Raw genomic sequence first — 13850 nt, forward strand, 5'->3', positions numbered from 1 at the left:
AATTAATATTTATCCTTGTTCTTATATAAGTCAGATTATTGAAGTTAAGCGTTTAAATCCTTCCAATATGCTATGATAGTTATTTGTAGATTTTTGTTCCATACCAGAGAAATTTTCTATTTACTTTGTGTGATATTATAAAAAAATTTTTTATTTAAATTTTAGAGAGTGCTCTATGGGAGTCTTCGTTGACGACTGAAAGTGTCTTGAAGATGGATTCTATTCAGCAACTTTTGAAAGAAAGCCAGGTACTTTTAAGGTTTTGGATTATTTGGACTATAGTTTTTGTCTTGGATATTATTCCCACAATATTTTAGCTGATGTAATGTAACTTTCTCCAGGTGCATAGTGTTGAACTTTTGAATCTTTGTCAAAGTTGGCAATCTGCGTGAAATTTCAAACCAAACCCTTTATTTAATCCATGGGTTAGATTGTTCTTGTTCCCTCAGCCATGACAAGGTAGAATTCTTAAGTAATTCTAAATCATATTCTTAGTATAGTCTGTGCTGAGAATTAAAGACTTTCATTAATAACTCGTTACTTAGCACTTTATTCATTGCGGCACAGGTATATGTGAACAATCAAGTATGAATTTTGGAAGCCATAAATCTATTCTTTTTTAGATGTGTAATGTTTTTTATTACTTACGTATAGAATTAGAACAACATAGGTAGTATTGGTTTCAAATCCAAAGGAAGAAACCTATAATTGGCCTCCTTTACCAAACTCTCTTCAGTCCATGTTTGTCTCCTTTTTTAATGAGAGGCATTATAAATCTTTTGAAAGGATACATTTCTCAATATATTCACAGGAAGATTTACTCCAAATAATTTTCCTTAACGTGAAGACATCAAAACTGTTTTTGTTTATAACTACGATTCTTCTCTTATACCACAAATAAAAAGATTTACATTTTATAAGTGATATATACTGTCTCCTATTGAAGTCTATTTTGGTACAAAAAGTGCAACTCTAATTTTTTAATTAATATTTTCCTAGTAATTCCAAGATGTGTAATACATCAGACAATTATGGTAGATATTGTCATGTCTTGTTAATAAATGTAGACTATGCTGGTCTAAACTTTGAATGTTTTTGATGGAGTAAAGATTTAACTAACTTCAAGAACAAACAGCTGATTATAGAGTGAATAAACACAAGAGATAACATCTAGACTGAAGCTGAAATTATTGTCAGTATGTAGAGGTGCAGTTGTTTGTATCTCTGTATTGTATATGCTGATAATTTGGTGCTAAATCATTGCCTGATCTATTGCAACATTCTTTGCTCTGATTGCCTGTTTTACTTTGTGCATTAGAGTGGTTGCTCCGTTCTACATGATTTTTGAATGTGTCGTTTTTGAAGTGTACTGTAAGCTAGATTTAAATCTGTATGGAACTATCTTTCATCAATCCAAGGATTTTGTTTTTGCTCTCAACTTTCACATCTTATCCTTGAGTAGCTCTTAGCCTTGATGTGACAAAATAGTAAAAAAAAAAAAAAAAATGTCTATTCTGTCAATAAGTGACGCCGTGTATTCATATTTGTGACTGAGAATCCTGGATCATATTGTGCCTTGTTCTCACCGTCAACTAACAAAAATGTCTAGTCTGTGTATGTATGATGATATATGGGAAGTAAAACCTGGTCTGTAAAGTTTGAGGATATAAGTTTCGTGGAGAACAAATATGAAAATATGACATGCTTGATATGTATGGTAGGTGTTAAAGCCAGGCTTAGATCTAATGATCTCAGGGGATGATTAAATCCAGACAGCATATGTGTGCAGGAAAGGAGACATTATCAATTTGGTCATATTTAAAGAGTAGATGAAAGTCCTTGGATGTAGAACATTTGAGGTAGCAAGGTCAATTGGCCAGGGGAGACCTGATCAGAGGTTAACTAATTTGTTAGTTATTTCTAAAAGCCATCCAACACCTGCCAGCATGTCAAACAAATGTTAAACCAAATATGATGATAATATCTAGTTTTAAATATTTGATCAGATGAAGATCAAATGATAAAACCCCGTGTTACAACTTATCCGCATCTTATGTCATGTTGATATATAATATTTTATTTGTATCAATTAGCATATTTTAAAGGCTGCATTTCTGATTATGAATTCTAATCTGTTCTTTTTTTCTTTTTCAGGAAATTGCCCCACAATGTACAAACTCTACAGCGGTCCAACTGCCAAATAAGTTTGATAAAAAAAATTATGGTATTAATGAAGAATCAATTTTTAATCAAAAATTTATTCCTTTAAATCAATTGTTTAGATTATTAACAACAATAAATTGTACTTGAAAATACTTTTATATAATTTTGAATTTTAAGTAATTCTGTATATCCTAATAGGGTAATCAAAACAGTGTCCATTTTTAAAAAAAATTTTTTTTTTTAGAATGTATTAATAACTAGCAGGGGACACTTGGCATTGCCCAGTCATAAAATACACTTAAGCATGATATTTTATTCATTTAGATTTTGTATGTATTATCATATTCAATTCTTTATTGATTATTTCATATGATATTGTACCCAGCATGTAGTCATTATTTCATTAAACAAAATTTACAAAAAAAGAATTTGACCCTGGTGCCATTAGCTAGAATAAAAACCAAAAACAAAATTTGTAGCATTCCCGCCTGAGACATTACCATGTGAATCATCATCTATCAGATAAGAAATAGCTAGAAATAAACTAATATTAATCTACAAATGTATGTGTATTTGTGCATGTGTAGAAGAGCAGCTTAAGTTGACTTACACTTGTCAAGGATATTAGAAAATTGAATATATCAAATGATAAATAGATTTGTTTAACAATAGTCATTTCTAACGGGTATTGGCGAGAGAGGTTGTTAACTGTTAACCATCTGTTTCAGAACTAAATAAAGCTTTTTGTTGATAATGAAGCAATGAACAACAGAAATAAACAAAAAGAATGGATTTAGAGAAAAGTAAAATTGAAAAATGGCATGTTTACTAAGTCAGAACTGATAAGAAAATTATAGCCACATATTAACAGAAAGTTGACATAACAAGAAATAATTTAAATGGTGCTAGAAATGGATTGTAAAAATAGCTGATAACCAATTTTTTAGAGAAAAGAAAAACAAAAAAGCTGGTGACAGTCTCAGAGAGACAGAGAGATTTCATAGAGAAAGATTCCAGAAGATAAAAGGGAAGAGAGGAGAAGATTGTGGTCTCAGAGAGATTGAAGGAGAAGTAACCGACTTCATAAAAAGTAGGTGTTTTGCATGGCCAAATCAGGTTCTTTTCTCTTTGGCTGGTTGAGAGATACAGGTCTCTGCTTTGTAAGCTATTTAAAAAAAAGAAAGAATCTTGAGAATTTGCTTCAAAATTGCTGAAAACCTATTTGAAATAATTTAATTTGATTAAATATCTTCAATCCAGAAGACAGTATGTTTTGCTTAAGTTCAGAGAAGCTCCAACTTCTCTAATCTTCTTTCTTTTTTTTTATTTTTGTATGTACTATATATAGAATTATTTGATGCAAATAATTAATTTTTTTTTAAAGAAAATAATCTTCGCTTTCGTTAATTATTGACTGCCTGTTGATTTGAAAATGACTTTGTTGTTTCCTGAGGCTCAATACTCAGGCTACAGCAGAGAGAAGCGGTATATCGACCACCTACGAAGAAGGAATTCAACCACAACATCTGACATCAAATGCCAGCATAAAGACACATCTGGTAGAGTTACAAACCAGTTAACGTGTTAAAGGGATTGCCACAGGACTTAGGGTCGTTACATGTTTTGCGCACTCCAAAGTGGTAAATTTCAGTGATCAATAAGTGTCTGGTTACATTTTGCGGAGCCCAGCACTAAATGAAGTTAAAAGTGTTGCCACCGGGACTTAGTGTTTGTGTACAACCACTCCCATTGAGCTACATAAGTGCTCACAGTTGGCATGTGCCCACTGTAGAGAAGCACCTGCACTCTAACCTGGAATCCTTTTGATACAAAACATGTGTGAAATCCATTAATGAAAGAGAAAAGCCTTTTGCATTGACCAAGTACAACAGTAAGAGTTGGTGTGGTGGATTGACAGTTAAAAGAAGTTAGTGAGAAGGAGTTCTGATTCTTTTCTTTTTCTGCTATCAGCAGTGGATACATAAGATTAAGAACACCTTCCATTATTTTTCTCAGAAAATTGTATATATGCAATATAAATTTCATCAAAATAGAGTACATTTGAAGTTCTAGGGCAGCATTTCTGTCCTTGTAGCTTCCTTTGTGGTTAGAGGCAATTAGAGATTTGGAAGCACTCTTATTGTTTTATACACACATACACATGAACATTATTGAGTTTTATATATATATATATATATATATATAATAGCAAATAGTAAATAAAACATGTTAAAAAACACTTTGAAAAAGAGTTAAAAACATATTTAATCTGAAAAGGAAACACTTAATAAGTAGATAGTCCTTAATTCACAGAGTTTCGAAGAAATACTTTCCTTCTCATCAGAGGGTAGGAAATTAGCAAAATGCGGGATCGGATTTTGCATACAAAAGTATTTGATGAAACTGCAAGTAAGTCAAAGATCTTACTTGATAACAAAAAGTGAGACAGAGGGAATATGGTGAAGAAATATATATAAAATGAGATATAAATAGACTATAAGCAATTTATAATCTATATATATAAAAATGTAATTCTTGGTTCGTTAGTTATCAATAAAACAATATTGCTACATTACCAATTTAATTGAAATTTTCAGACAATCTTTCCTTAGAGTCGAGGAATGTTTTTATGTTATTAAAATAAATTAATATTGCAAATTATAAATTAAATAAAAATATTTTTCGTAAGTCGTTTCTGTGAGATTACTCGGTTTTATTTCCGGTAACTTCCGTTTCAACAACTCTCGAATTACAAGATTTTAATCGATAAGTAAAAAAAATATCCCCTATTTTTAAAATTTTAATTCATTTGTTTATCTTTCCAATTTTTAAATTTAAAATTCATTTGTTTATCTTAAGGCTTTCACCCATCAAACATTACGTTTTAATTGTTTAGTTTCTTTCATGGCATTGTTTATATAAAAAGTTTGTTTTAACTTTTTCTAAACTATAAAAAAATAAGAAAGTTGCTGTTGAATTTTTATGACTTGCCTCAGCGTATTAAAACATCTAACATCCTCATGTTAAAAACAGCTTTCAGATTAACCCCTACCCCCAACAAACCTCAAAAGCTGTTCTTGACATGGGAAGGTTGGGGTGGGGTGGGGGGTTATTCCGAAAGCCGTTTTTAACATGGGGTGGAGGGATTTTATAATATGCTGGGGCAAGTCGTAAAATTAATGAAGTTGCTATTATTTATTGCAAAAATTGCTTAAAATTTATTTCTTTGACAAAAAAAAATGACATTTTCTACAAACATTTAATAAGAAATACAAATGAACGGTAGGTTTTTTTTTTTTTTTTTTTTTTTTTCTGTTGATGTTTCTACATTTAAAATTTTACTTTACTTTTCCTAGCGTTACCGAGCTGAATGCTGAGAAAATAATCACACAACACTTAAAATTTAATTCATTGTGGATTTATTCAAAGAGTCCTTTGGAAAATAAATATTTAAAATAAAGTGGCACTTATGTTATCATGCTATTTTTTAAAATAGTATTTTCACGTTAAATTCAAATTTTACAATATCTTTTTGTTTATTAATTTGTTAGGTGAAAGTACAGATAACCCGGTCAGTTTCTAATGTGTGGAAAATTTAGCTCCCGAAAAAAAACAAAAAAATAGGGTACTCTGGATAGTAACAAAAAATAAAAATTGCCTCAAGTCTTGAAGGATCTCCCCTCTACTGATCGAGGAAAAAAACGGTGAAGTGTAGTTCACCTTCTGTTTCTCCCCCCCCTCTCTCTCTTCCTCTCTTAATATCTCTCTCTATCCATCTCTCCCTCTCCCAATCTATCTTTCTCTCTATATCTCCATCTCTCTTTGAGCCCCTTTCTCTCTCTAACTCCCTCTATCTCTCTCTCTCCTTTCCTTTATCTCGCTCCCTCTCTGCTTCTAACTCTCTCCCTCTCTCTGTCTGTCTATCTATCAATCCCGCTATCTCTCTCTATCTCCTTCTCTTTATTTCCCTCTCACTTTCTCTTTTCTATCTATCTATCTTTCTCTCTATTTGTCTATCTCTAATCCCTCATCCTATTTTAGTCTCCTAAACTAATTACATTGAATAAGGCATTGTCAAAACATGGATAAATCCTATTTTAGTCACCTAATTTACTAACTGTGAGAATAGAAGTTATTTGGAAATTAGTGCTACCTTGAACAGCACCAGAAGTAACTGGTAAAACCTTTCTAATTAAATTGATTTTGGCAGCCATTCAGTGACAAAATGACATAGCCTTAGCCCTTGCTGCATGTGGAATATCTGTGACCTTGCTACGAAGTAGAAGAACTATTTATTCTACTTTGAAACATTCAATTTTTCAAAAATCTCATGTTCGACATGTCCAAAATATGGGGGAAAATATTGCAGAAATGCAAACTTATTGTTTAGGATGAATGCACAATGGTACACAAAAATCACTTGAGGCTCTTGGTCGATCCTTGCAAGATCAGACCATTTGAGAATGCAGTAATATTGCAATGTCAGACCATTTGAAAATGCAATAATATTGCTTGTCAGAGATTTCAGACAAATATTACCTGTTATTCTTCAATCAACACCAGCAGATGAAATAAATGATTGTCTCTAATACTCTACTGTTAGGTGCCATGTGAAGATATTAAACTTAACTTAAAATATGTGTGTTTAGTTGCAGACTGCTCAATCCACACACAAATTTTTGCATCACTTGTGGGAAATTGGGTACAGAAAAGTGCCAGCTGATCCAAGTTAAGGGCAAAATTCTTTGACTCTTAACTTCTGTAATTTTATTACATCAAAAGAAGAGTTAGTTTAAAAGGTTTTTGCAGATATTCAAATTAATTATACGAATTCCACTTGACTGAGTGAACGAGCTATTCTTGCAGCTCAATACAAAGACGTCCATGAACTTAACGCTATTATTCAATGTAAAATTCCAAGTGAGGTAGTCAAATACAAATTCATCGACACTGTTGTGGAAGCAGATAAAGTGGTTAATTATCCAACAGCTATATTTGCCAGAGATGCCACCACATGTACTGCAACTGAAAATTGGTGTACTAATTATCACTCCAAGCTTTGCAATGGCACATGGTTAGCAGTAAAAATTTAACAATGTCATAGAAACAACAATCTTAACAGGACCTTTCACGGATGAATATATCTTCATTCCACACATTCCTATGATTCCACCGGATACACCATTACACTTTAGGAAATTGCACTTTCCAATTTTATTGTCATTTGCAATAACCATCAACAAAGCTCAGTGAACAATCTTACAATTGTGTGGCTTACAGTTACACACTGACTGACACACATAGTTATACAGTTTTTGTGCTTTTGTAGTCTAATACAAAGTTACCGATGCCCGTAATAGTATAATATATGAGGTAAACATAAAAATTTTTCGTGTTCATTTTTGTGATTAATACCTTATTTGAAGCCACACAAAATGTCTGTTTCATCATTGATTTACAGCAAATATTGATCTGTGTTGTTAAAACCAAAAATTTTACTTTGAATAAATTTCATTAATTTATATATTAATCAGAATTAAGTATTTTTTATTATTCATAAATGAAGGAAATGATGTTTTTACACAATACTTCCATCTACTCCCACTGTCCTTATGAGAAAAAATTTAAGAAGAGACAATTTTTTCATATTTAGTTTGTCCTCCAATTTATCAGAGAGGGACCTATATTTTCAGTGTTAGTCCGGACGATTGCCAGATAACTGTCCATTAGTTTTTCCTGAAATTTTGCCACAAATTGTATTTCATTAAATAGATGTACACAGCAAAAATTCCTGGTGCGTCCCCGGAGGCTCAAAAGAGGTAAAAAAATGGCACGTTCTGTCTCATAACTTTTGATCCATCGTTTAGATTTTATTGAAACTTGGCCCAAATGTGGAGGCCATTGTTCTTAATATAAATTTAGTATGGGTGACCCTGACAAAATTCTGGTTCGCAATCCCTCTGGGACTTTTAGGGGTAAAAAAGCATGCCTTTTTGAAGCTCTTTTTCCATATTACTCGAAAACTTGATATGTATGTCTTTATAATGGTTTTCTATGGTGCTGAATTCAAATATGCATGTCTTAAGGCGTGAAACTGTACCGTTTGTCCATTTTCACTAGGATTTGGCATTTCCAGGAGCTCAATAGGGGTCACAAATGCCCCAAAATTGCAAAAAATTACACTTTTTATCCCATAACTTTTGCTCCATTCATTAGATAATTCTGAAACTTGGCGAAAATGTGAAGACAACATTGGCCCTTCACACTTCTCACATTCATCATTTCTTCACTATTTTTTGTGGCGTCATCTCACATGCAGCACCAGAGAGGGATCACACATGCGTGGCTTGTTTTGTTTGCTATTAGTCTCTCATTTCCTTTTTTGATAAGTGGCTGACCTACATTCAACTACAAAAAAAGATGTCTTGGTTTATGTATTTAATAGCATCACTGTTTCACATTTGCCTTTGTGGGTCAATCAGTTAGTGTATCATGCTACAGCAGTTGTAAGTTCTAACCTTACTTGAGACATAATTATTTCTACTCTGATGTAAACATTTAATTGTTTAATTTTATTTTTATTTTTTTTCCTGTAATTTACAAAAAATAGCTGGATAGACATGCTAACAAAATTTTTTTTATTAAGTGTTTGTATAGTTTTATGAAGTTTTGTTTGTATATCAATTACCAGCCAAGATGAGGAAAACAATCTGAAACCTGTCAGTGTAAAAGTTATTACTTTTTTTGTTTCGTAGATTTCAATCAGAAGCCGTCGGCTAATGTTGACACTGAAGGAGAACCATATAAGAGAAATGATCACTTTAGTAGTAATGTTCCATTCAATAAGAAGCCGACAGCTTTTCAGACAATTGGCAGCAACAAACCATTGCATATTGGTCAGGAGGACAGGCTTGGACAGCATGAGACTGCTAACCCTTTTTCTGGTGTTCATCAGTATCAAGATTTGGCACCCGGAATTACTGACCGAGTGAATGGAAGATCTACTGACAGCACAATGAACAGAACGCAGTTCTACAAAAACTCTGTATTTTCTAACTCGGGTAATATTTTTTTATATCATTATAGACATTGATGTGGATGTGTAAGATGATTGATCATGCATTTTTCGCTTTGGTTTTGCCTAGTGCTACCAGATCAGGCTGTCTGAAGATACTGGATTGCTTATCTAAAATGCACCAAACATTGAAGCTATTGTTTTTTTTTTCCTTTCCTTTTGCAAAAATTGGTCATGTTCTGCAAAGCCAAAAACAAAAAAATAATTTTCCTTTACAAAACAACCAAATCAAACATTATTTAAATATATAAAAAACTTAAAGCATAAAATTTTTTAAAATGATTGAAATTGATATTAAATAATGTGGAAAGGGTTAATATGCCACAAAACAAAGCAGCCAAACCAAACACTATGAATAAATATTTGAAATTATAAAAAACTTGAAGCATAACTTTTACCAAAATTTTTTTACCATCTTTTTCAACAGTAAATAATCTGAAACGGGTTGATATGCCATAAAATGATACAACCAAACTTCGCCTTGTAGTTGAATCCTGAATCTCTTAATTCCTTTTTGACCTTTCTACCATCATCCTGCTGATACTGAGGAAGCCTGAAATCTCTTCATTGGTCCTTTTCACACTGATTCTAAGGAGAATTCTATGTCACAAATATGGATGTTCAAAATTGTCCATAATCAATTAGTCAACAACAAAAAAACAAATATTAAAATAGAGTTACTGTCTTCATGAAGACCAGATTGACAATGAAAGTAAAAATATATATAAAAAATTAGTAATTGAAGATTGCAAACAAATATGCAAATCCCATATTTAATTAATCATAAATAAATGAAGTGGAGCGTGTTTTTACCCAACACTTCTATCTACACACACTGACACTATGAATACTGGGGGAAAAAACTCTTGGCCATTACTCTCATTTTTCTTTCTTTTTTTTTTGATGTGGTTGATCTATATTCAATTGCAAAAACGATAATTTGATTTACATATTTAATTTTTTCAATTTTTTTTATCCCAAACATTGCATATTGTCACTGAAGCATAAAGGGCTATGATAGGAGTCAGATATTGGGGGAGAGGGGGTAGATGCTACAACCTTAATGGGAAGTTGAGCAACATGATGTTTGTTCATATTACATTTAAATTTTTGCAGTTTTATACAGTCAGGAAGCAAGGAGGAAATTTCAGACATGTGATTTCGGGTAAGAAGCTATCAGACTAGAAAATTTTCTGGCATCCCAGAACCTCTGCAGTGAAACACTGAGATTTTGCTACCCATCTGATAGAGCGAGAATAGTTACATGAAGTGCAATGTGTTTGTTGGAGCTCATTCTATGGAAGTACTTGAAAAATCGGTACAGGAATGCAACTCTGTGGCGACGAGAGGGGGGTTTGAACTTGACAGCTTCTAACCTATTAGGTTAGAAATTTTTTTTTGTTTCCTGTCCAAGAAGTGTTTGATATAACAGCTTAAATGTGCCAACAATACTCCATGCACTGGAATATGGTAACTTTATAGAGATATAGGATACTGTCAGATGTAAAACATTTTCTAGCTTGGTAGGGAGCCACCTTCTTTGCAGCAGACTTGGCAATATCTGTTTTAATAGAATCACTATTTCATACTTCTTCCTGTGTGTCAGTTTGTTGCTTTGTTTCTATTTTAATGTTGAAATTAAATTATGTATTCATTTGTTTAACATATTTTTACCAAGACGCTCATAAAAACATAAATAGATATGTATGTTTATTTGAAATTCTGATGAAGAAGTATATCTTTGAAAATTAAATTTAAAAAATTAACAAAACTTAAATGCACTTTATGGTGTTCTAATGACTTAATTACGAATATAAACAATGATTTCTAAGCCAAGGAGATTATTTCTTATTCACTTGTCACTGCCACGTGTCACATTCTTGGCTAATAAAACTTTTATCCAGTATTCACTTCAACACCAAACGAAAGCAACTAAAAGAAAGAGATGAAAAATAAGATATTTTATCTTTATTTGAAATTCTGATAAGTAAACATACTTTGAAGATTAAAGTGAAAAACACAAAATAAATTAATAAAACTCAATTGCATTGTATCTAACGGCTTATTATTTTTAATAATTCAGTTTACCAAATAAATATATTTTCATACTTTTAGTTAATGGTCACCAGGATAATTCAACTTCAAGATTTGCAGACGATCATAATCCATACCAAAAAAACAAGCAAAAGGTAAGTAAATATTCTTTAGTGTTATTTTTCATTTATCTGTTTCTTTATAGAATGAATTATAAGCCTTTCAGATAATCCAGAATTGCTAATACAATGTGTTGTAGTGGCCATTGTATTACGTATTACATGGTAATATTTTTACTATTATTGTAGTTGAAATGAAAGTGCATGTATTTTTTAATGTAAAACTTTTACATCTGTTTTGAATTTATTAATAAACTTAAATCATTCTATATTTTATTTATTTGCGAACTATAATCCTCATCTTTATAGTTCTTGTTTCATGACATTTTTGCCAACTATTCCACGTGATGAAGGCCAGAGGAATAGTTGGCTAAAATGTTGTGAAACAGCAAGTATAAAGATGAGGATTATAGTTTGCAAATAAATAAATTAACAAATATACAAATTACTCATCTCAAACGAATTCCAATAATTAAATAAATTTGATTAAATCATTCTAATTGTCATAATTACTGTTGCTTTTCAGAAATATTTTCATGTTAATGTTGTATCATAGTCTGACCATTAATAGGAATAATACACTTGGAATGCAAAGTTGAAATCTTTGTCTGTTTACTTATATTTTTCTTGAAATGGTTTGTTATCCGGGCCCCAACAGAGCAAGTAAGATTTTCTAAAAAATAAAACTAATCAGAAAAATAAAAAGGAAAAAAAAAAACTCAGTTAGCTTTTGTATCTATCTTATCTTTCTTTCAATCTGCATGTATCTGATACATAGCTGCATTAGAATCACCTCCTATAAATTATCAATCTATAGACAACAGAAAGAAGATGTTAAGAGGATATTATTATATTTTTAAACAATATTTTGAAGTAATACTAATAAAGTTGGTGTAAATGTTTTAGTCACATTTTTTTTTTAAACATAATTCATATTTTAACAATAGTTCTAAAAGAGCATAACATTTTATTACTGGTATGCTTAGCTAGGGAGGGGGCTACTTTTGCTGCTGTCTTTGAAGAATTGTTCATGTGACAGAAAAAGTTAATCTTTTAGAATGCAAAAACCTTACCAACTATACAGAAACAGTAGATACAAAGAAAGGAAGGAAAATAAATGACTAAAAAGATCTTGTTCTTAAAGGAGTATCACTTCAAAATATTATTTAAAACATATCCATTCATCCATCCAGTGTGGCCGTAACCGAGATTAAACTCACTACATGAGTTTGTAGTGTAATTCAAATCTTGTCGATAGCTGAATACTTGATGCTTTGCCAGGCCTATCAAGTGTATTTTTTATCCTGACGCCATCACTAGATGGGGTGCCTTCTACGGCTTAAGAGAGTCCCATCTACCCTCGAGAAAAGGATAGACCACACCAGTTTCTCAACCTGGTATTTTACCTCGCATTACATACAGCACTTCGCTTTCCCAAATGGTCACCCATCTGGTACTGGCCAGGCTCAATGTTGCTTAACTTTGATGATTTGTGCCATATTGTCAACATGATCATACCGTAAACATATAAGGTGCAGTATTCTCTCCAAAAATATGAAAAAAATGATCGAGTTGAAGATTAATTACAAATAAAAATCAATTTTATTGGAAATTGCAGTTTTAGCCTATTACATATCATTGAATACTAACAGCATCTGTGGAAATTCCACAGCGGCATGTTTCATATGTAATATATTACTGCTGGGCATTCTGTAGATGTTCAGCATGAATGGAGACCCCACAATATTATTGTAGCTCTTTCGTAAAAACTGTAAAAGTATTTATCTAAGTAATCTGGTTAATGTAGAGTCAGAATATATCTGGTTATTACGATTTTTATAGAATTAAAAGACATTTAACTTGCTCTGTGTCTATTATTTTTTTTTTTACATAAACCATAACACACAGGTACTGATAAATTATTAAATATTTCACAACCATTTTTATATTATAATTTTAAGAACAAATTTTCTATGAGAAATCGTGTCAAGAAGGCCATTAATACAGGATAATAAGGTTTCACTAAGAAAATAAGCATAAAATTAAAAGATAAAAAAAAATGTTTTGTTCAAAATGTACAGCCCGAAAGCAACATTTAAAAATTTGTTTTTTTTATTACATTGCGTCTTCGGTGATCAGGAGATCCTATTAATTCAAATGGAGGATAGAAAGTGATCTATATACTAATAATTTAATATTCGCAGTAAGTTATCAACTTTTATCCTCCTTTTTAATAAACAGGATCTCCCAATTTATAATCTGGAAACTGTGACATACTTACGTTAAAGGTACTATAGTATTAATATAAAAAAGTACTATAGTATTAATATAAAAAGGTACTATAGTATTAATATAAAAAGGTACTATAGTATTGATATAAAAAGGTACTATAGTATTGATATAAAGAGGTACTATAGTATTGATATAAAAAGGTACTATAGTATTGATATAAAAAGGTA

General features: G+C 31.4%; 1 protein-coding gene across 2 annotated transcripts in view; it reads left to right on the forward strand.

The window, feature by feature from the left end:
- LOC145292041 (fidgetin-like protein 1) overlaps positions 1 to 13850 on the forward strand; it is a 72383-nt gene that overhangs the window by 24773 nt on the left and 33760 nt on the right. For both annotated transcript variants that reach the window (XM_080138065.1, XM_080138066.1), the window contains exons 5-8: positions 166 to 248; positions 2155 to 2224; positions 8919 to 9224; positions 11354 to 11427. In XM_080138065.1, the coding sequence (XP_079994191.1) occupies positions 166 to 248; positions 2155 to 2224; positions 8919 to 9224; positions 11354 to 11427 (533 nt within the window). The remainder of the gene's footprint in view (positions 1 to 165; positions 249 to 2154; positions 2225 to 8918; positions 9225 to 11353; positions 11428 to 13850) is intronic.

Source organism: Euprymna scolopes, chromosome 13, assembly GCF_053919585.1.
Source record: "Euprymna scolopes isolate OS-2025 chromosome 13, ASM5391958v1, whole genome shotgun sequence".
Classification (NCBI taxonomy): domain Eukaryota; kingdom Metazoa; phylum Mollusca; class Cephalopoda; order Sepiida; family Sepiolidae; genus Euprymna; species Euprymna scolopes.